This window comes from Falco biarmicus, chromosome 17 (assembly GCF_023638135.1).
Source record: "Falco biarmicus isolate bFalBia1 chromosome 17, bFalBia1.pri, whole genome shotgun sequence".
NCBI lineage: Eukaryota > Metazoa > Chordata > Aves > Falconiformes > Falconidae > Falco > Falco biarmicus.
This window is the reverse complement of record NC_079304.1, coordinates 6,680,442-6,703,466: the sequence shown is the minus strand read 5'-3', so window position 1 is coordinate 6,703,466 and position 23,025 is coordinate 6,680,442. Positions and strand designations below refer to the sequence as shown.

The 23,025-nt window shown below is 60.9% G+C and overlaps 2 protein-coding genes across 2 annotated transcripts; both read right to left on the bottom strand.

Annotated features, from left to right (window-relative positions):
* Position 1: 1 nt before the first annotated feature.
* Positions 2-10,827, bottom strand: HUWE1 (HECT, UBA and WWE domain containing E3 ubiquitin protein ligase 1; the record flags this gene model as incomplete). Its single annotated transcript, XM_056362760.1, is given in 30 exon segments — positions 2-195; positions 294-394; positions 765-898; positions 989-1,060; positions 1,062-1,235; positions 2,072-2,248; positions 2,361-2,418; positions 2,507-2,718; positions 2,812-2,903; positions 3,185-3,362; positions 3,445-3,551; positions 3,707-3,787; positions 3,900-3,998; positions 4,071-4,223; positions 4,313-4,424; positions 4,500-4,640; positions 4,725-4,852; positions 4,944-5,094; positions 5,189-5,289; positions 5,428-5,527; positions 5,652-5,720; positions 5,871-5,918; positions 6,024-6,101; positions 6,838-6,900; positions 7,013-7,165; positions 7,284-7,490; positions 8,666-8,764; positions 8,878-8,964; positions 9,684-9,754; positions 10,686-10,827. Coding segments are annotated over 28 exon segments (3,327 nt in total), but the record flags the coding sequence as incomplete, so codon positions are not given.
* A 779-nt stretch (positions 10,828-11,606) lies between these two features.
* On the bottom strand, positions 11,607-22,925 carry PHF8 (PHD finger protein 8). Its single transcript, XM_056362646.1, is given in 24 exon segments — positions 11,607-12,297; positions 12,385-12,742; positions 13,198-13,307; positions 13,970-14,065; positions 14,162-14,235; positions 14,237-14,413; positions 14,761-14,873; positions 15,279-15,364; positions 15,591-15,670; positions 15,938-16,023; positions 16,103-16,288; positions 16,574-16,663; positions 16,929-17,020; positions 17,277-17,383; positions 18,002-18,089; positions 18,185-18,347; positions 19,080-19,266; positions 19,744-19,885; positions 19,968-20,128; positions 21,091-21,199; positions 21,703-21,736; positions 21,738-21,789; positions 22,806-22,867; positions 22,869-22,925. Coding segments are annotated over 24 exon segments (2,778 nt in total). The 5' UTR covers positions 22,905-22,925; the 3' UTR covers positions 11,607-12,208.
* Between the last annotated feature and the right edge of the window lie 100 nt (positions 22,926-23,025).

Sequence of the window (23,025 nt, the reverse complement as noted above, 5' to 3'; positions counted from 1 at the left end):
GGCTTGATCTGCTTGATGCGGGCAGCCATGGCAGGGGTGATCTTGGCCTTGGCCTTGGGGTCGGCGGCACTGGGCTCGTCCGTCTCCATGGGGGCCAGGGCTTCGCTCTCCAGCCCCATCCCCTCCAGCAGCCCCTGGGCGGGGGGGGGGTCGCTACCCACCGCCCCCCAGGGCCTGGAGTCTCAGCTTCCCCCTCTGCAGGGGCGAGGAGGAGGTGAGCACCCCCAAAGTGCTGCTGACGCCCCACAAAGAGCCCCCCCCCCTTCCTCTAAGGACCCCCGCCAGGAACCTACCTGCCCTCTTGCCACCCTGGGGGGGGCTGGGTGCTGCCTTCTCCTCCTTGGGCACCAGCTTCTGCATGTCAGCCTGCCCGAACTCACACCCTGGGGGGAGGCTGGGGCGGGGGATAAAAAAAAATATAGGGGGTCACTGAGGTGCCCTGTGGTTTAGGGGGGCTCCTCAGCATCCCTCCACCCCCCAAGAGCCCCCCCAATATCCCACAGGGGAGGGGGTTCCCCCCTCGTGGTTTATTCGGGGATGCAGAGGCTGCACCTTGTCGTCCATGGAGTGCCCCCCCCCTACCCTGCAGCCCCCAGGGTCTCCCCAGTCCCCCAAAACTCCCTGGGTGTGCCCCCAAACTCCCATGGTGCTCCCCAAGAACTCTCCAGGCCCCCAAAGCCCTCCTGACCACCCCAAAATCCTCCCGGACACCCTCAAAATCCTCGTGAACCCCCCCCCCAAATCCTCGTGAACCCCCCCCATACCTATTAGGGGTGCAGAGGGACAGCAGCACGGTGCTCTCCCACACCAAAGAGCAGTAGAGCTGACTCAGTTTCCCCAAGACGCTCAATCCCAACTGGGACCCCCACTGGTTCACCGAGATGGCCCGGATCTCACTCTGGGGGTGACAAAAAAGTTGATGAACCCCCCCCAAAACCTAAATGGGGGTGCCCCCTGCCACTGCCGAGCGCCGTCCCCCTTTCTTTACCTGCCCCACGCGGCACGTGTGGACGAACATCATGATGTACGCGTGAGCGGCGGTGAGGGCGTGGAGCAGGGGGGGTGGCCTGCGCCGAGAGGGTGGCATCGGGGACACTGCCAGCCCCCGCCAGCTCCCGCAGCAGCACCGACCCCCCCGGCGCCTCGATGGGACGGTGGAGGGGCTCCAGCGCTGACAGCACCGCCTCCAGCTGCAGCAAGCCCTCCTGCAGCACCTTCGGCTCGTGAGACAGCGTCTGAGCGGGCGGGAGGACAAAATTCGGGTGTTATTGAAGGGATGGGTAGAGGGGGACTGGTGTTTTGAGGGGGACGAAAAAATGGGGCGGGGGATTTACATTTGGAAGGGAGGAATTAAAATTGGGAGAGGAGTAAGAATTAAGAGAGGGAGAAATAAAAATTGAACGGAGAAGAAACAAGAATTCAGACAGGGAAATAAAGAGCTGAGAATCTACAAGAGCTGAGAATCTACAAGAGCTGAGAATCTACAAGAGCTGAGAATCTACAAGAGCTGAGAATCTACAAGAGCTGAGAATCTACAAGAGCTGAGAATCTACAAGAGCTGAGAATCTACAAGAGCTGAGAATCTACAAGAGCTGAGAGCAGAAAACAATTCAAACCCAGAGACACCAAAAATAAAATGAAAATAATTAAAAATAAAGAGAAAACAGATTAAAATTAACAGAAACAAGTAAAAGTTGAAAACGAAAGGGATTACGTTTGGAAGGAAAAAATAAAAACGGAAGCAGGAGAAAAGAAAACTGAAGGGAGAGGAAATAAAATCAGGAGAAGAAATAAAATTGGAGAACAGGAAACTGAGAGGAAGAGGAGTCAAAATTTGCAGGAGGAGGAATCACAACAGCAGGGAAAAAAAAGCAAAACTGGGAAAAAGAAATTACAATTGAGAGAGAAAACAACTAAAACCGAGAAAACGAATGAAAATTCAGGTAAAATTAAAGTTTGAGAGGGAGGAATTAAAAAACAGGGGGGGGAAAATGGTGCCTGGCGTCACCAGGACGGCACCTGGTGTCAACCACGCGGTGTTATCAGCCCCCCCCACCCCACCCCCCCATACCAGGATGGATTTGCAGACTCCGGCCACGGCCTGACACGCAGCAGAAGTGGGGAAGTCAACAGGAAGATTGGGGAGCCCCAAAATGGTGACGAGGGGGCGCAACCCCCGTTGGGCCACAAATTCCTGGCAGTGATCGTCCGTCGTGTTGTTGCTGAGGATTGACTCCACGAATTTCATCTTGGGGGGTGGAAATATGGGGGCGTCAGGGGAGAATTTGGGGTACAGGGGCATCCCCAAAACCCCAACAACCTCTTCAAGGGGGGGGGGGTGAACCCCTTTTTTTCCTCACCACATTGAGGATATAATCCATCAGGGGGATGGGGATGCGCTCCTCTGTGCCCACCACCCTAAAAATCAAAGAGACGGCGATGCTGAGGGCAGCGGCGGCGGCGTGCCCCCTCAAGACATCTCTTATTGCCCCCCAAAAATGCTCACTGCTGGCTGGGTTCGGCCTCGCTTTGCTGGGTAGCGCTGAAGCTCTGCATGGCCTGAACTTCTTCCTCCTCCTCATCCTCACTCGAGGCTTCCTCAGCAGCGTGGGGGGAGCGAGGGGGGGGCGCTGCCGCTGTCCCATCTGCTTTCTGCATCGAGGGCTTCTGGCAGATGTACTTGGGGTCCCGGCCCAGGCTGCAAATCTCTTCTAAAAGCTACAAAGGGGGGGGGGGGGGGGGGCCCTAAAATTTTAGGAGGAGCCCTTTCGGGGGGGGCGCAGTACCCCGAAGGCGTCCCTTGGGCGTCACCTTGATGATGGCAGTGGTGGCATCGGTCTTTAGGGTGGGTTGGTGCCGCATCAGCTCGTCCACGGCGCTGCCCAGGTTGGAGGCTGTGTCTCCTGTGGGGGAACAGACATTAAGAGGGGCCCCCCTGCTAAAAAAATAGGCGGGGGGGGTGTCCCCAAAATAAAAGAGAAGCACGCCAAGAAAAAAAGTAGCCCCTAAAAACAAAAAGCAGCACCCAAAAAACAGCAACGATAAAAAAAAAACGGTATGAAACCCACGGTGGCACGGCTGCGTGTCCCTAAAACAACAGTGAGGACGCTCTGCTGCCGCCCCCCTTGCTGTAAATATGAACCCCAAATAAATAAAGCCCCCCCACCCCCACCCCCCAGCTCACCGAGGGGGTCAGAGCTGCGCCGGCGTCGCATGGCGGGGAGGTAATCGGGGGAGAGCAGCACCTTGAAGAGGCGCTCAAAGGGTTGGCACTGGACGAAGGATTGCAAACCCCGGGCGTTGAGGCAAAGAGCACTAAAAACGTTGGGTAAAGAACCTAAAACCTCTCGTGTAGCTGGTACCTTAATAAAATAAAAAAAAATAAAATAAGACAGAAGGCGGGAGGAGACAGGGGGCAGCCCCATGGCACAGGCATAAACTCACGTCTTTGATGAGGAGAGCGTGGAGCATGACATCGGTCAGGCCGTTGTCCTGCAGGGAGGAGAGCAGCGAAGGCTCCTGGAACACGAAGACCGTCACCACCTCGGTCGCTGCGGCGGGAGGAGAGAGACGGGGGGGCACTGAGGAGGGGGGGGGCGGGTGGATTTTTTTTGGGGGGGGGGGGGGGGCGGGGCGAGAAATGCCCCAAAATCCTCTCCCACCCCCCCGACATCCACCTCTGTTGGGTTTTAGGGGCGAAGCTCACCCAGGAGGAAGAGCGAGGGGCCGTAATATTCGGCGTTGCTGATGATGTGCTTCAGCGAGGTGGGCAGTGAGCCGTCCATCACTTTTAGGGGGGGGGGGGGGGGGCGCACAAAAAAAGGTGGTGAGGAGATGATGCCCCCTCACCCCACCATCCCAGTGTCCCCTGGGGGTTGGGGACATTGGGAGACACTCACCATGGCGGATGCCGTCTGAGAAAGCGGGATCTTGGATGGCTTTTTTGAGGAAATTCAGCATGGATTTGAGCAAAGCGGCACGCTGTGGGATGCACTGGACTCCTGAGGGGGTGGAGATAGGTCTGAGCCCCCCCCACCACGTCCCCAATGTCCCAAAGGTCAGGGTGGCACCTACCACCGCGCGGGAGGAGGAGGAGGAGGAGGAGGTGGTGGTGGCGGTTGCAGCGCTGGTGCTGGGCACGACTGTGGCATTTACTGGTGGCACCGGATCCTGTCGGGCTTCGGTTGAGGGACCGGGGCTGCTCTCCATGGCCACATCCGTCACTGCAAGGATGACGGGGACATCAGGGAGGTGGCAAGTGACATCGGGGTGGGGGATGACGTGCCCTTTCCCTGCCCGTTTGTTTTCTCACCCTCCATGTCCGTCTCCATCTCCTCGCCCTCAGGGAGAGTGGCGGCGGGGGGACGCTGCACCTTGGGCTTGATGACAAAGGGACACTCGCGGCGGCACAGATCCACCTCGTGCTGGGGGAGGAATACAGATGCTCAGCACCCCAAAAAAACCCCAGGGGGACCCCAAAATTGGGGTCGGGGTGCTACCTCGAGGCGGTAGATGAAGATGGAGAGTCCGCTGTGTGACTGGAAGGCAGCCATGTCGAGGTTGGTGATGAGATCCACCACCCGCACGGCTCGGGTGACGAAGGTGATTTGATCCTGCTCGTCCCCCAAGAACTTGATCACCTTTGGGAGGAGTTCAAAAAGGGGGTGAGGGCATCCCCAAAACATTTAGGGACTTGTCGCCACCGCCCATGGTTTTGCGCTCACCTTTAGCAGCGCTTCCATCATGCCGCAGGAGACCAAGGCCTCGCCGCCGGCATCGTAGCTGGCCAAGTGGTAGAGGAAGGAGAAGAGGGCGGTGGCAAACTGGTGGGGATAGGGCTCCATGGAAGGGTCTGGGGGCAGCAGGGAGGGTGTTAGAAGTGGGTTAACCCCCCCCCCAAAAATAATTCAGGGGACCCCCCCTTGGGATCTGTATGAACCCACCAATCATGGCTTGGATACAATTCCGAACTAAAACGGGAAGAAAACCATGGTACGAAGCGGTGCCGGTGCAGTCGATGATGCTGCTGAGTTTTGGGGTTCGCTCCAGGTGGACAATGGAGGTGAGTGTCCGCAAAGAAGCTGCCTTGATATCCTGGGGGGGAGGGCAGGGCACAAGGTGAGGTGGGGAGCATTTGGGGGGGGGCGGGGAGGGGGGCTAAGGGGGTTAATTTGAGGGGGATCCTCACCATTAGCTGCTTGTCGGTGATTTGGAGAACATCCACCAACTCCTCAATGAGGCCGTTGTAGAGGATGCTGTTGGCCGACTCCTGCAAGGCGTTGGAGTACACTGCGAAAAGAAGGAGGGGGGGGGTGTCACCCAAAAAAGCCCCCCAGACAACCAATCCCCCCCCCATTAAAACAACCCCTGTCAAATTTAAAAAAAAAATAAAAAATATCCTTAATTAACACTAATTAAACCCCTTACCCAGGATGGAGATAGCATGGAGCCGGGCTTGCACCGCTTGTAGTCGCTTCTTGTGGTTGGAGAAGCCGTGGGCCAGGCGGATGTGGGTGAAGAGGAGCATCTGTGGCAGGGCCAGGAGGATTTGGGGGAGTCAGGGAGTATTTGGGGGGGGTCACCGTGGCCTGTGGTCCCTCCCCCGTATCTGTGTGTGCCCCCCTAAAATCCCCAGTTTCCACCCCCGTCACCTGCTTGTCTTTGGGGATGCTGTACATCTTGGTGAGGGACTCCATGATCTCCGAGGGGCTCTCCGAGATCTGAGAAGGGGGACGGAGAAAATCGGGGTGCGCAGAAAAAAATACGAGGATGCAGAGGGAAAAGTGGAGAGACACAGGCTGGGGGGGGGGGGGAGCCCCGACTGAAGCAGGGCCCCCACAAATTGATGCCGCCGCCCCCGCAACACTCACCTTGTCCAGCTGCTCAATGTGGATGTAGTGTAGGGTGGTGCTGGTGGCCTGTGAGGGGTTTGGGGGGGAATTAGGGGTGGCCCCAGGACTTTGAGCTACCCCCCCCATGTCCCCAAGTGTCCCCTGTGTCCTCAAATGTCCCCCGTCACTCACCCGCTTGTCCACCTTCACCTCGACGCCCGGCTCAGCGTAGAACTCAAAGTGGAGGGTAGTGGCACTGGGGGGGTACTTCTGTGGTGGTGGGGGGACACAGATGACACAGGGGTGAGCGGGGAGGGGACAGCAGTGTCCCCTCCCCTGGATGGCTGCGCTGGAGGACGAGTGGGACAAAAGAGGGGTGACAGTGTGGGGTTTGGGGATACTGGAACACAAGAGGGGTGACAGGATTGGGCCCAGGGCCAAAAGAGGGGTGACAGGGTTGGGTTCAGGGACACCAGGACATGAAGAGGAGTGACAGGATTGGCCCTGGGGACCCCAGATCACAGTAACGGTGGCAAAATGTTGTTGGGGGGCACTGGACATGATGGGGGGGGACAGTTGGGGACCCCAGTATGTGACAAGAAGGGACACACTAGTGGCGAGGGACCCCAGGGCACCCCAAAGGGACGCGGAACAGCATCGGGGGACCCCAAAACACAATGAGGGGACATGGGATGGTGTCAGGGGACCCCAGAACATGATGAGGAGACACAGGACACCAAGGGGAACCCAGGACATGACAAAGAGACAGGGGACGGTGTTGGGGACCCCAGGATGTGACAGGAAGGGAGAAAACAGTGTTGGGGGACCCCAGGGCAACTCGAGGGAACATGGGACAGCATCAGGGAACCCTGAGGGGCAGGAGGATGGTGGTGGAGGTCCCTGGAACATGATGGCAGAAACGGGACAGCACTGGGGACCCCAAGACACGACAGGGGGACATGTGACGGTGCTGGGGACCGCACAGTACCCCAGAATTGAAGCTCACCAGCATATGGAGGTCTCGGCAACACTCAGCCAACCCGAATCCATTCTCTTTTCCACCCCAACTCTGTGCAAAAGTCACCAAAGAAAAGAATCAACCAAAACATTGAAGGAACACTGGGTATAACCCCCCCTCCCCCCCCCCCCCAAAAAAGGCATGAATGATGTCCCTCCCCCACCTCAGCCAGGTGCTGAAGACGGGAGAGGAGGGGGCTTCGCTTGTCAGACCCCAAGCGGGTGATATAATTGGAGCGTTTGCTGAAGACGTAGAGGAGGTTGAGCACCGCCAACACCACTTGCATATCCGAGGAGGCCAACAGCGTTGTCAGGTGCTGCGCAACATAAAAAAAAAAAAACAAAACCAAAAAACAAACCCAAACAAAAAAACCTATTGGGTGACAAATTCCACCTCCTACAACGCCCTAAAATATTTTTGGGGTACCCTTATACCTCGATGGAGCTGTAGAGGTGGCGGGAGAAGCTGTACTCGATGAGGAGCGCGGTGAAGTTGAGGAGAGCCAGGAGAAGGGCTTTGAGTTGCTCCCGTTCCGGGCGGTCGCAAGCCAACATCCAGGACATGTTTTCCACAGGTCGTCCTGCTTCTGCCAGGATCCCGTCGAAACGATCCAGGAGATCCACCCAGTGGTACAGCTCGCACTGCGAGTGGGTATTGGGGGGCCGTCGGTGACAAGCGGGGCCCCCCGGATATCTCAGGGGCCACAGTGGAGGCGCCCCCAAACCATTTGAAACCCCTACAGGTGGGGGGTTGGGCCCCATTCCCAGTTCAGGGCAGATTTCCTTATTATTCCGTATCGATAAAAAAAAAGCCTTCCCAGTATTTTGGGGGTGCTGGGGGGGGGGAATTGGGGTACCCCCCCTTGGTGTTTTGGGGAGCTCTGAGGTGCCTCCTTGCTGTTTTATAGGGGCTGGGGGGAAACTGGGGTGTCCCCCTGGAATTTTGGGGCTCCGCCAGCATAGAAGTTTAGAGCCACAACAGCCCCAGGGCAGTGGGAAAATCGGGGTGCCCCTTTAGGGGGGGATGGAGAGAAATTGGGGTGCCCCTCAACTGTTTTAGAGGGCTGTGGGCTGTCCCCTCGCTGTTTTAGGGGAGCTGTGGAGAAATTGGGGTGCCCCCCACATCGTTTTGGGGCTCCACCAGCCCCGAAGCAGTAAAGGGGATACGAAGGAACTGGGGTGCCCACTTTTGGGGGGGGCCTGTAGAGAAACTGGGGTACCCCCTTGGTGTTTTGGGGTGCTGTAGGGTGTCCCCCTGCTCCTTTAGGGGGGCTAGGGGGGAAACTAGGGGGCCTCTGCCATTTTTAGGAGAACCCTGGGGAAACTGGCATGTCCCTCTACCATTCTGGGGAAGCCTAAAAATGAAACTGGGGCACCCCCCGCCATTCTGTAGGGGCTGTGGGGTTCCCCCCCCCCCCACCTGCAAGGGGCTGCAGGACATTGGGCTGCCCCCCCTCCCCATTTTAGGGGTCTTAAGAGAGGTTCAGAGCTGCACCATACCCAGGCACAGCAAGTTCTCCTTAAAGTTTGGCAGGTCTCTGTGGAAACCGGGGTGCCCCCCCCCCCCCCCATTTTGTGGGTGCTGTGGGGAAACTGGGGTGCTGCCCGCCATTTTGGGGGGGGCTCCTGAGGCATTCACCCACATCACCCCCACAGGAACAAGCTGTTTAGGGATGAGCTCAGCACCACCCATCGGTTTGGGGACAATCCCTTGGAACCCCTTTAAAATTTTGGGGTTCCCCACAAATTTCCACCCCCCCCCTCGCTTTAGGGGTGTTGTGGTCCCCCCAGAAATAAATTTCACGGAGCCCTCGCACCTTCCCAATGTTCCATGTCTTGATCTGCTGCAGCTCAGCCACCAGCTGCTCATCGCCACATGCCTTCAGCTTCTCGATGAGGGCCCGGCAGTCGGCGGGCTGGGTTGGGGGGGAGGAGGACACACACAGACACACCCCGTGTCACTTCATGTCCCCATCCCACCCCTGTGAGCCCACCCCCCCGTCCCTGAGCGTCCCAGACCCCCCCTCACCGCCTCCGTGGGGGTTTTCTTCAGCTTCGTCCGATCCACTTTCATCTTTGGGGGGGTGGGGGGGGGCACCTCGTCCTCACGTTCCGCCTGCAGGGTGAGTGAGACAGGAATGGGGGGGGTGACGCTGCCACCATCTATCTGCCCCCCCCCCACCCCACAGGGGACAGCAACGGGTCCCTTCGCGCTTTCAGCAGGACTCGGCGTCCCGGCAAGCGCCGCGGGCCGGCGGCAGCCGATGACGTCGCAGCTGCTGGCTGAACAATGAATGTGCAAAACCCCGCGGCAGCGTGGGGGTGTCGTCGTCCCTGTCCCGTACGCCCCCCCAAGTAAAACAGCTCGTAATTAGCACCGCCAGACTAATGAGAAGAAGCTAATTAACGTCCTAATTAAGGACGCCGTGACGGGGTTCGCCAGCGGCCCCCCCTCCGGTTGTGCCCCCACCCCCCCCCGGTGGTGCCGGCAGGGCCGGTTTGGTGATGGTGACGCATCAAATTAGGGGGAGGGCGGCTGTCCCTGAGGCGTCGGGGCTGCCCCTCTCTGGGGGGGTGTTTTGGGGTCCTCCCCCTGTGATGGGGGCTGTTCTGGGGTTCTCCCTCCCAGAAAAAAGCTCCAGAAAAGCACCCCCTAAACGGTGGCAGTAGGGTGACACGAGGCACCTGCGTTTCCTCCCCACCACAGCATCCAATTCCCTCATCCCCCTCCCTGGGGTGGTTTCAAAGCTCACACCCGCCCCCCCCCCCCCCCAATTTTTAGAGATCTCCCCCAAAAATAGGGGGTCCACAACTAAAAAAAGGGGGGTGCCTTACCAGGAATCACAACCAGTCCATCCTTGGTCTCTCGCCGCAGGGTGAGGCGGGGGGGGGGAAGCTGGGTGCTTCTGCAGGGAGGGGGGGGGCAAAATTTGGGGGGGGGGTGTGAGGTCTTGAGTTTGGGGGTCTCCTGGAGTGGGGTTAAATGATGGGGAGAGCTGAGGAGATGGCTAAGTGATGGAGGGGAAACCCCCTAAATGGCAGAGGGTGCCTAAGTTAAGGGGAGCTGAAGGGGGGGGGGGCTCAAGTCTTAAGAAAGGGTCCCCCAAATCACACGATGGGGCTTAAATTAGACAGGGGGAGGCCTAAATGCTGGTGGTCCATGGAAGGGGGACCTCTAAATCACCACAGAATACAGAAAGCAAAAGTAAATGGGGGGGGGGGGGCGGGCTGAATATTGGAAAGGCACAGAAGGGACCCTTAAATCCTAAGGAGCTGAACAAGGGGGGGTCTTAAAGCATGGAAGGGGGGGCTAAATCCCGGGAAGCTGGAGAAAGGGGACCCCTACACAGAAAGAGGCCCTACATAAGGGGAAGTCATGGGCGGCAGGGCTTAAGTAGATGGAATGGGTACGGCAGTTTTCAAAACGCTGGGAGACCACTGAGGGTGGGCTCTAAGCGGTGGGAAGGCTTGGAAGGGGGCCCCCAAAGCACTGGAGGAGGCTTAAAACACCACGAGAAGGCCTAAATCATGGGGTTAGGGGGTGTAAAACACCGAAAGGGGTCTTAAATCACGGAGAGGGGGCTGAATCACGGAGGGGGACTGGGTAAGAATATTGGGGGGGCCCTAATCAAGGGGTAGCTGAGGGGAGAAAGGGCTCCTAAATCACGGGAGGCTTCTGGCGGGGCTGGGGGGGGACGGACGGGGGGGGACGACGGCAGGAGGGGGAGGGGCGGGCCCCGCATGACGGAGCCGGCCCTCCCCCCCCTCCCCTCTTTCAGGGCACTGGAGCCGCGGCTGGGCCGAGCCCCCCCCCTTCCCGCGCGGCCCAGCCGGTACCTGCTAAGGGGGGTGGTGGAGGAACGGGGAGCGGGAGGATGAAAGGGAGGGGGGGAGGTCAGCACCGGGCCCTGCCGCCTCCTGCCGCCGCCGCCGCCATCTTACACAGCGCCCCCGAGCCGCGGCCCCACCGAGATCCCGCGAGAGCGGCGAGTCCCGCGAGAACACCGCCGGCAGGGGCGGTGCCACGCGACTCTGAGGGAGGCGGGGCGCTGCCGGCGCTGCCCAATCAGGCGGCGAACGGCGCCGGCTCGCGAGAGAGCTCGGAGCGGGAGAGAGATCTCACGAGATTTCGTGAGGAGAATGGGGGAGGCGAGCGGGGCTCTCTCAGGGAGCCGCCTCATACCGGGGCTGGGGAAGGGGGAACGGGCGAGCCTCGCCCCGCCACCGACGGGCCCTATGCTCCCCCCGCCGGTATCAACACCGCCCCCTGCCATCATCCCCTCAAGCACCGGCACTCACCGGCGGGCTGAAGGGCGAGATCTCGCGAGGCGGTGGAGGCGGCAGCGTTCTCGCCCCGAAGCCTCGCGAGAGGCAAGCGGAGAGAGGCGGGGACAGGAGCGAGCCCGCCCCACAGGGAGATTGGCGGGGGAGGAGAAATGGGGGAAGGTGGGGGGGGGTGGAACGGGGGCGGGGGGGGGGACGGGGGGGACACAGCGAGTGGCCGCTCCCCGAGCGGCGGTAACACGGCGGCGACGTACGAGGACCTCGCGAGAGCGCAGCTCTCGCGATAGTTCCGGCGGAGGGGATGGAGCGGGCTCGCGAGAGCGCTTTAACAGCGCGATCCCGCCCGCCCATCTGCGAGATCTCACGAGAGTTCGGCAGGAGCGTCCCGGAGCCGCGCGCGAGGGGCAGGGGAGGGCAGTCCCCACGTGACCGGCCCGTACCGCTGGGTCCACCCCCTTTATTTGTTTAATTGTTCGTTAATTTAGTAAATTTTTTTCTCTTTTTTTCTTTTATTCTAACAAATACAAAAGTGGGGGCGGGGCCGCGGCCTCCGGACAAGCCTACAAAACCGGGGGCAGCCAATGGGAAGCGGCCCCGCTCCCGTCAATCAACCTGAAGACACGTGGGGGAGGGTAAAAAAACCAATGGGAACCAATCAGAGGAAGCTCCGCCCCTTCTCCAGTCCAGGGGCGGGTATGGCTCCTTCAACCGTCTCCTCTCTTGGCATCCAATGGGAAAGAAAGTCCCGCCCTTTCCATTCAGCGACAGCCAATGGGAAGGGGCAGTGAGCAGTGTCCCGCGCTAGCCGGGGTCTGGCGATAACTCCGCTTTTTGTGGGCGGGGCCTGGCATGGCCACACTTCGCAGCGCTGGCTGCAGGTGAGGCTGCGCCGCGGGGGGGGGGCCTGCCGCTATCTCCGCCCCTTTGTGGGCGGGCCCACAGCCAGCCAGGCCCCCACGCAGCAGCGCTGTCCCATAGCGAGCGAGGCAGAGGTGTGGGGTGCTGGAATGGGGCGTGGTCTGTCGCATGTTACGCCCCCTTGTGGGCGTGTCCTGCACAGACCCCGCCCCCGGATCTCACAGCAGCAGCTTCCCATTGCGATGGATCTTGAGGATCCGGCCCAGGCGCTGCTTGGCCGTAGCCAGCCCCTTTTTGGGGCGTTTTCCTGCAAAACCGGGGCCGCCTTCACCCACCATCCCCCACCTAATGCAAGGGATCCCCAAAATACACACACACACACACCCCGACTTACCCTGGGTGGCGGCGGGCGAGGCGTGGGGGAGCCGGCGCTGGGTGAGGAAGACTCCGGGGGCCATGGGGGTGGGCGCACGCCCCGGCTGGGCCACCCCGAAAACCGCCGGCCCCCCCGGGCGAGCCGTGTACTCGTGGTCGGCCAGACTGGGGGGATACGGGGGGTCCGGGGGGGGCTCTGTCTCCGCTTCCCCACTTCCAAGCTCAGTTTCGGGGTCCCCTTCGGGCTCTTCTTCAGGTTCTGGCTCTGGTACAGGGTCCTCTTCTTCCTCTTCCTCCTCTTCCTCCTCCTCAGGGGAGGGGGGCGAGGGGGGGCGGCGTTTGGCCGGGCCCTTCCTGCGCTGCAGCTTGCGGTGCTCCTGGGGGGAGGGGGGTGGGGAGAGAAAAAGGGGGTGTCAAGGGAAGAAGCCCCAAAAACGTACCCCCTAACTGCCCCCAGACCCTTTAACTACCCCCTGAACCCCCCAAATTCCCTCACTGCCCCCCAAAACCTACTCACAGAACCCCTAAAATGCCCCCAACCCCCTAAAATACCCCCTGAACCCCACAAAATGCCCCCAAACGCTGCTAAAATGCCCCCCAACCCCCCGAACCACTCAACTCCCCCTGAACCCCCAAAATGCCCCCAAGGCCCCCTGAACCCCCTAATCAACACCCCCTAAATACCCTCCCAAATTAAAATCACCCCCCAACCTCCCTCAGACCCCCCCAACAGACCCAAACCCTCCTTTAGAAGCCCAAATCCCTCCCTGTTAGCCCCCCCAACCCTCCTCTGCACCCCAAAACTCCCACCCTCAGCCCCCCCAAGTCCCACCTGCTGGGCCAGCTTGGCGGCGGCGGCCGCCAGCCCCGTCTCCACTGATGCCACCCGTGTCCCTTCCCGCACCGGCCGGCTCTGCCGTGGCAGCGTGGGGGTGACCCGGGCTGGAAAAAGGGGGGGGTGGGGGAAGCACCCCAAAAAATAAAGGTAAGCAAATTTGGGGGTTCCTAGGTTGTTTTAGGCGGGGATTTGACCCACTCCCACCCCCCCAAAATGGCTAGGGCCCCCGAAGCCTAGCCCACTGGGGGTCCCCCAAACCCCCAAACTCTTTCTATAGCCTCCCCAAAGCCCCCAGGAACCCCGCCAAAGCCCCGGGGAGCCCGCCAAAGCCCCCTCCCAGCACACAGGGACCCCTAAACCCCAGCCCCACTTCCCCCATAGCACCCCAAAACCACTCGGCCCCCCTCTAAAATGACACCGATAGCTCTCAGGCACCCCCAGCCCACCCCTCAGATCCCCCTCTTAGAACACGGGCACCCCCAAAAGCCAGCCCCAGCCCCCTCCATAGCCCCTCAAAACTCTTAGGGACCCCTAAAACCCCTCCTCAGGCTCCCCATATCCCCCCAAACCCCTAGGGACTACCCAAAACCCAGCCCCAGCCCCCCCCAAAAGGACACCTACAGCTTCTGGGGACCCCCAAAACCCCTCTCCAGCCTCCCCGTAGCCCCTCCAAAACCCTTAGGTACCCCCAAATCTCCTCCCCAGCTTCTCCACGAGCTGATCTCCCCCCCTCCTCCTCCAAAAAAGGGGGGGGGGGGACCCCCACCTTTGGGGCTCCAGGGTGCGTCATCAGTGACTTTCTTCTTTTTGGGGAGCGATTTCAGAGCTGGATCATCCTCATCCGACTCTAACGAGGGATAAACTGGGAGAGCGGGAGAAAAAGGGGGAGTCAAGGGAGAGAATCAAATATTGGGAGGTCCCCCCCCCTTGCAACCCACCCCCCAAGGAAACAACTCACTGTATTCGGCATCTTTAAAGCAAGCCCCCAAACTATCTTGTTCATCCATGCTGGCTTCGTCCTCGCTGTCCGTACTTCGAGGGGCTGGGGGAGGGCGTCGCGGTCCCCCCGAAATTCCAGGACCCCCCCCGATCGGGTCCTGAACCCCCAGACCACCAATTTGGGGGTCCCAGGGGGGTCCCCGCCGGGAGGTTGGCCATGCAGAGCATGCCTTGGATGGCTTCGCGGGTGCTGGGGGAGGCAGGGGCCTCGCTGGAAGTGGGGGAGGGGAGGATTTTTGTGGGGGGCAAGGATTGGGGGACCCTCAGATCCCCCAGATCCCCCTCCCAAAAAGCCCACAGAGCACCTGGCAGCACCCCAAAACCCAGACATCCCCTCCAAGCTCCCCCCAGCACCCAGAGACCCCTCATATGCCCCCCACAGCCCCCAGGGAACCCCAAAGCCCCTGGGCACCCCCACAAACCCCCTGGGGACCCCCACAACACAACCCTGGGTCCCCCCATATGCCCTCCCCCCAGCCTCCAGGGACCCCCCAAACCTTCAGGGACTCCCCCAAACCCCCTATAGCCTCCCCCCAAACCTTCCCCTCCCCCCCTCACCTGAGTTGAGGGTACTCCGAGCCCCCCACTTGCCGACTGGCCTTCAGCAGGTCGAGGATGCCGGCTGCGCTGCCCCCTGCTCCCCCCTCCTCTTCCTCCGTCGTATAATCCTCCTGGAGGGGGTCAGGGGAGGGGGGTGAACCCCAACCCCCCCCCCCCCCCCCGAAGCCCCTCAAAACCACCCACTGCCCCCCCCAGCACCCTAAAATGCCCATGCAACCCCCCCCCAGCACCCCTAAATAGCCCCTCGAGTCTCCCCAGCACTCCGAAATCCCTCTGGGACACCCCCCACTGCCACCCCAACTCCCCCTAGCCCCCAAAAATCTCTCTGGGACCCCCTCAGTGCCCCCCAAAACCATCCACTGCCCCCCCCAGTCCCATAAAACCCCTCTGGAAATAACCCCAGTGCCCCCTGACCCGCCCCCCCCCCCCCGCCCAAGTTCCCCCCCCCCCAGCACCTCACAATACCTCTGGGACACCCCAATCCCCCCAAACCAGCCCCCTGGGCCCCCCCATACCTCGATATCAAAGTCGACCTCTCCCGGCTCCCGCACCCGGTTGGGGTCAGAGCACGGTTTGGCGCGGGGCAGTTTTCGGGGGAGTCCTAGGGGGGGGGATTTGGAGGGTCACCAGGGGTGACACACCCCCAGCACCCCCAAAGTGGGATTTGGAGGTGCAGGGTGGTTTCAGAGGGTGTTAAGAAGGGGTTTGGGGGAGGTTAAGAGAGGATGGGGGGATTAATAGAGACGGAGGGATTTTGGGGTGAAGGGGGGGTCCCCGCAGCAGCCCTGGGGGGTGTTGGGGGTGCAGGGGGGGGGTCCCCAGCTCACGGGGGAGGCGGCGAGGGCCACGGCGGGGAGGGGTCTCGTCAATCTGCAGATCCTCCTCTGAGTCCAGGTCCAGGGGTGGGCTGGGGGGGGAGCAGGGGGGAGATGGGGGGGGCTGGGACCCCCAACGTCCCCCCGGGTGGCTCCAGCGGGACCTGGGGGGGTCGGCTGGGGTAAGTGGGGACCCCCTGCACCCCAAAATCCATCTGAGACCCCCCCGCCGGCACCCAAAACGACTTTGGAACCCCTCCAGTGCCCCCCAAAACCCCTCCGAGACCCCCCCCCCCCCCCCCCCCCCGAGACCTTCAAAACCATTCCAGGACACTCCCAGCTCCCTCAAACCCCCTCACCGAGCTCCACCATTGGCCAGGAGAATTTGGGGGTCCCCCTCTGAATCGGGGTCCGTCTCCTCTGGGCTGGAACTGGGGGGGTCAGCCTGGGGAAGGGGGGCACCCCAAAATTTAGAGGGAGGGTCCACCAAATCCAGCCACCCACCCCTCCGAAGTGCTCCTCACCTCTTCTTCCTCGTCCTGGAGGTTTGGGGGGGGCTTCAGGGTCCCCACCTCATCAGGGGTGCGAGGGGGCGGGGGGGGTTTGCAGAGACCCCCTTTTTTGAGGGGGTGATCTTTGAGGGGGGGTGGGACCCCCCGGGGAGGTCCGAAGGGGGACCCTGATTTCCCGGCACTCTGCTGGAAGAGATCCTGGTGGGGTAGAGGGGGTCAGCCAGGAGCTCCCAGTAACTCCCAGTTCCTCCCAGTAACCCCCCCCCAATGCTTCTTGACAACTCCCCAGTGCCTCCCAGAAACTCCCAGTTCTCCCAGTAACCCCCGAATATCCTTGGCAACCCCCTAGTAACCCCCTACGATGCCCCCAGTGCCTCCCAGTCCCCTCCCAGTAACCCCAAAACCTCCTCAATACCCCTCCAGGACCCCTCTACACCCCTTCTGATGCCCCCAGTCCTCTCCCAGTCCCTCCCAGTCACCCACCTCCACCAGCCGGATCTCCTTCGCCAGCTCCTTGATGAGCTGTCCGGGCCGGACAGTTTCAGGGATCTCATGTTCATGCTCCCCTAAAACCTAATAGGGGGAGGGCGGGGGAGGGGGAGTTATTAAAATAAATGGGGGGACCCCACCCCTAGACACACACACACCCCCAACCTGGGCACCCACCAAACCGGGGAGACACCCCCAAAAACCCGCCCCCCCCGCCCAAGCCTGGCTGAACTCATCCACCCCATCATCTTTATCCACATTGTAGCCCCCCAGTAACCCCCCCCCCAAATTCCCCACAGCCCCCCCAGATCCCCAGGGGACCACCACCACCACGGGCCCCCCCTTTTACCTCTTTGCGGGTCCAAGCCCGGAAGGCAGCTGTCAACGCCTTGGCCCCATGGACCAGGTAGGCAGCGGGGTGTCGGCGGTTCTCCCGGAGCCCTGGGGGAGACCCCAAAATTTTTGGGGACCCCCCCTAAAGTACAAGATCCCAGGGTGGGGATGGGAACCCCAGGAGATCTCCAAAATAGGCTGGGACCTCAAAGATGTCCCCCAGACAGGGATGGGAACCTCAGAGGCCCCCCAAAAGTGAGCTGGGACCCCCAAGGCCCCCCATAACAGGGTTTAGGAGCCCCAGGAACCCCCAGAATGGGGTTAAGGGCTCCCAGGGCCTCCCAAATTGGGGGTCGGGACCCACCTCGGAAGGTGTCCAGGAGATGCCGCCCCACGTACCAGCAGATGGTCTCAAAATTGGGGAACTTGAAGAGGTCAGCGGTGCTGAGACGTCTCTCAATCTCGTATGCCCTGGCGGAAAGGGGGGGGGGCAGATATCAGGGGGCTCTTGGGGGCACCCCATAGCGACGCACCCAGCCCCACGGCATCCCACTGCCCTGCAACATCCTGCATCACCTTGCCGTGCCTTGCAGCCCCCCCCCAAATTGCTCTGCAGCCCCCTCCAGAGTCCCTCAAAGATCCTCAAAACCCTGCAGGCCCCCTCCCAGCCCCCCAAAATCATCCTGCATCTCCCCAAACCACACTTTCAGACCCCCTCAGATCCCCCCAAAACCACACTGAAGCCCCCCCAAGTTGCCCTATAACTCCCCAAAACCCCACAGACCCCCCCAAACTACTGCAAAGCCCCCCAAACCACCCCACAAATCCCTAAAACCCCACTGCAGCCCCCCAAAACACCCCAAACCCCCCAAGCTGCCCTATAGCTCCACAGATTGCCCCCACATCCCCCCCCAAACTACACCCAAGCCCCCTAAAGCCTCCCCAAACCACCCAAAAACCCCCAAAGACCCTCCAAACCCACCACAAAACACCCCACAGGCCCCCCCCAAAAACTCACAGCCCCCCCTAAGCACACCAACGGACCCCCAAACCCCCTCCCACCCACAAGACCCCTCCAGAAAACCCCACTTGAGCTGCATATCGATGTTGAGGCTGTGCAAGAAGTTGCCCCCAAAAGCCAAACAGTCAACGGGGGTCAGCACGGCATGAATCCAACCTGCCGGGGGGGGGGGGGGCGAAAAGTATGTGGGGCAGGGGATCGGGGCAGGGGGAGTTTGGGGTCCCCCAGAGCCCCCCTCTCTCCTTAATTACCGGTGGGGATGAAGAGAGTCTGGCCTTGACGGAGGGGACAACGATAACAACGATCGACTTGGTCACCAAAAAAAAGCTCGCCCTGGTTTCGGGAACTGCTCCAAGCCTCGAACAAAGCCAGGTTGGCCGCCGTGGGTCGCGCCAGGTAGAAGATCTTCTCGCCCTGCCGTGGGGCAGCCGTGGGGCAGCCGTGGGGCAGCCATGGGGCAGCCAACCCACTCCAGGGTGATATGGGCACCCCAGGGAGGTGTAAGCAGCACCCAAAGGTGCCCCACTGTAAGTTTGGGAAGTCTGGGGAGCACTAAGAGACCCCTAAGGTGGTGTATGGACCCACAGGTGATCCCTAAGCCCACCCTATAGCTCCTCTAGACACCCTATAGCCCCCCTAACTCCACCCTAAACCTACCCTATAGCACCTCTAGACACCCTGTAGCCCCCAAATCCCCCTAAGACCACCCTACAGCCCCCCAAATCCCCCTAAGCCCACCCTACAGCCCCTCTAGACACATCATAGCCCTCCAAATCCCCCCTAAACCCGCCTCATGACCCCTTTAGCCACCCTCTAGCCCAAGTCCCCCCTAAATCAACCCTCAAACCCCTCTAGCCCCCCCAGTCCCCCCAAATCCCCCCTAAATCAACCCTCAAACCCCTCTAGCCCCCCCAGTCCCCCCAAATCCCCCCTAAATCAACCCTCAAACCCCTCTAGCCCCCCCAGTCCCCCCAAATCCCTCCTAAATCAAGCCTCAAACCCCTCTAGCCTCCCCAATCCCCCCCAATCCCTCCTAAATCAAGCCTCAAACCCCTTTAACCCCCCCCCCAGTCCCCCCAAATCCCCCTAAATCAATCTTAAACCCCGCTCTAGCCATGCTGTAGCTCCCCCAGCCCCCTGCCGTACCCTCAGGACGTGATACCAGACGGAGGTCCCCCCAAAATCGATGTGGAAGTCGGTGTAGCTGTCACGGGCCCCCATCAGACAGTATTTCTGCACGCTGGGACGCTCACACGCTGACTCCCCGGGCCACAGGTTTTCCACCCACGACAGTTTCCGGACGATCCGTGGCGTCTCCACCAGGTTTGAAAGACTGAGGAGGAGTGTTATTGGGGTGAGAGACCCCTCCCATGGAGTGGGGGTCCCCCTGGGCTGGGGGAACCCCAGGTCTGGGGAGGTAGGAGGTGCAGAGAAGGATGGGGGACCCAGCGGTGGGGAGGGAATCCAGAATTTGGGGGGGTCCCTGGGGATAGGGGGGGAACAGGAGGGACTGGGGAGCGGGAGGACACCCAGTTTTGAGGGGGACTCAGGGCTGGGGGGGGGGGACCTCGGGGTGTTACAGGGACTGGAGGGACCAGAGATGTCCCATGGGGGAGGACCTGGGACGTCCTGGAGGTGGGTACTGGGGACACCAGACCCCCCCAGGGGGGTGACAGGGGAGGTCCCCAGGGTAGGGGTGGCACCAGGGGTGTCCCATGGGAGGAGACCTGGGATGCTGTGGGGGTAACTGGGGCATACTGGGAAGCTCCTTGATGACATAGGCCCTCCGGAGGGATATGACATCACCCACCGCGTGTCGGAGAACTCCAGGCTGATGACGTTGAGGACGCGGTCGCGGCGGGCTCCCCCCAGGTAGGCAACGAAATCCCCCAGCCTCATCCTGCAGTCAGCTTGCCTCCCCACATCAATCACGTCGATGATTTTCTCTGCCCCTATAGATCACCCCCACCAAAAGCCCCTATAGAAAAGTCAAGGGGATTCCCCCCAGACCCCACCCCGAACCCCTCAACTCACCCACGTAATGTTCCACGTCCCGGGGGGTGAAGGTTGGGGGGGGCAAAGTCATCCCCAGCCCCTCTTTGCGGGCCACCAGGATGGGGACGCTAAAGGTCTTCTCCTCCAGGTATTCCACCGTCAGCTGGGCGCCGCTCGGCCGCAGCAGCACTTCGTCAGCGCTGGAAGAAGTATAGAGGTCTGTATGGAGACCCTATAGCGCCACAGTGACCCTGCCACCCCCTATAGGTCCTGTCAAGGCTTTAGAGGGCAGCCGGAGGCGATTGTGGAGCACCTGGAAGTCCTACAAGGGTTTTGTAGGGGGTTTAGGGAGATTTAGTGATTTAGGCAGCTCCTATAGATCCTATAATGGCTTGACAGAGTTCCTATGGTTGTCTAATGAGCAATATAGCTCCTACAGAGCTCCTCCATGGTGCCCTAACGGGTAATGCACCCCCTATACATCCCATAATAGCTTTAAAGACCACCTTGAGATGATTACGTGGTTTCTATAAGCGTTGTAACGGCTTTGTAAGGCTTCCACCACGGCATAACCAATCGTGTAAGTTCTATACGTGCTGTAACAACTCCATAAAGTTTCTACAGGGGTCAAACGGGTGATGTAGCTGCTCCAGGTGCTGTAATAGCTGTATAGAATTCCTATACGGTGCCGCAACGTGTAATATAGTCCCTATAGGTGCTACAATAGCTTTAGAGAGCATCTTGTGATGGCTACAGATTTCCTCTTCCTATAAGGGCTTTGGAAAGGTCCTATAGCAGCCCAACAGCTGACGTCGCTCCTATAGATCCTATAACGGCCTCCAAAAGTCTCTGTGGTAGCCCAGTGGCTCCCTACAACAGTTTTATAAGGTTCCTATATGGTGTCCCAATGTGCGATGCAGCCCCTATAGTGCCTTACAGCCCCTATAGGCATGCCAAGAAGCCATATAGCACCTATAGCACCCCCACAGACCCTACAGCACCTATAAGGAGAGAAGCTGACACCCCATAATGGCACAGGGCTGCCCCCGCCCCCGCCCAGACCAGCCCTAAACTCACGTGCCACCCGTAAGTGGCGGAGACACAGAGCTCCCCAAGGGCCCCTATAGCGGGCATACGGCCCGCCTCTATACGTCCCCCTCACCTGGGGAAGGTCCGGCCACGTAGCTCCCGCACGAACTGGGCACTGCCGGTGCGGACGGGGCGACCCGGCTCCACCTCCGGAGGCTTTGGGGGACCCCGGCGGCGTTTCACTGTGGGAAAGCGGGGGCCGCGCACGTATGGATCCATAAGGAACCGTGCACATAGGGACCCAGTGCCGTAAAGCCCTCCTGCGGTTAGGGGCGGGGGAACCAGCCCAGCCCCAGTCCCGTACGATCCCGTACGGGCAGGATACCAGTGGTCCCACACCGTCCCAGTCCCATCTGGTCTCATACGGCCCAGGAGAGGTACCAGCCCAGTGAGACCCAGCCCCATATATCCCGCACCCCCACCCGGCCCCACAAGGCACGGCCTCCACCCCACAGGGCCCTGCAAGGCCCAGCCCCAACCCCATACGGCCCCATAGCGGGAAACCAGCTTGGGCAGACCCACCCCCCACCCCGCTCTCCCCACACGTCCCCAGCTCCATAGGGCCCAGGCCCACAGGGGGCACAAGCCCAGGGAGACCCACCCCCACCCCCTCCCCATACGTCCCTTGCCCCGCAGGGCCCTATATGGCCCGGCCCCATCCCATACAGCCCTACAGGGGACTCACTGACGGAGGGACCGTGCAGCACCTCGCACTTGGGGGCAGTGGTAGAGATCGATCTCCGCCGCCGCCTCCTCCTCCACCCCCACGCAGCTGCGGGGGAACCCCAAACTCAGGCCTCCCAGTACTTCCCAGTAACCCCCAGTACCCTCCCATCGCACCCCAAGCCCTAGAACCCCAGGCACAGAGCTCCCCATGCACTTCCCAGTTACTCCCAGTTTGCTCAGTTCTCCCCAGTAACCCTCCCAGTATCTCCCCCCTAACCCCACACTCCAGTTACCACCCAGAAACCCAAGCATAACTGTCCCCAAGTGCCTCCCAGTTACTCCCAGTCACCCCCAGCACCTCCCAGTAGCCCTCAAGTGCCCCCCAGATCCCTCCCAGCGCCCCCTGCTCCTCCCAGTAACCCTCTCTTCACTCCTGTCCTCCCCGACTCCTGCCAGTGCCTCCCAGATTCCTCCCAGTAACTCCTCAGTGTATTCCAGTGCCCCCAGACTCATCCCAGTGCTCCCTCCTCACGCTCTAGTCCTTCCCAGCTGCTCCCCAGTTGCCTTCAAGTCTCTCCCAGACTCCTCCCAGTCCCTCCTCCTCACCTCCCGGTGCCCTCCAGACTCCTCCCAGTAGCCCCTCCTCACCCCCCCAGTCCTTCCCAGCTGGCCCCCAGCCTCTCCCAGTACCTCCCAAGCAACAAGCAGTGCTTTCCAGTACCCCCCAGACTCCTCCCAGTGTATCCCAGTTCATCCCAATAGCCCCCCAGCTCCTCCCAGTGCCCCCTCCTCACCCTGCAGTCCTTCCCAGCTGCTCCCCAGTGCCATCCAAGTTCTTCCCAGTAGCACCCAGTGCTTCCCAGATTCCTCCCAGTAGCCCCTCCTCCCCGCCCAGTCCCCCCTCAAGTCCCTCCCATTGCCTCCTCCTCACCCCCAGTCCCTTCCAGTCCCCCCCCTGTCCCCTTCCAGAATCCTCCCAGTCCATGCCAGTAGCCCCTCCTCACCCCCAAGTCTCTTCCAAAACCCCCCTACTCACTCCCAGTCCTTCCCAGCTGGCCCCCAGCCTCTCCCAGTCCCTCCCGTAGCCCCCCACTCCCCCCCAGTAGCCCCCCAGTGCCCCACCTGCCATGGAACCAGTCCTGGCAGCCATCGCACTCAATCATGAAGCGGGTGACATCGTAGGGGCAGCCGGCACAGGCAGTATACGGGCACCGAGGCCATGGCCCCCCCCCCTTGCCCCTATAGAACCCACACACACCCCTATAGACCCCCCCAACCCCTTCCCCCAGCCCAGAACATCCGCCCTACTGCCCAACAGGTCCCTATAACCCCCCTTCCCGTG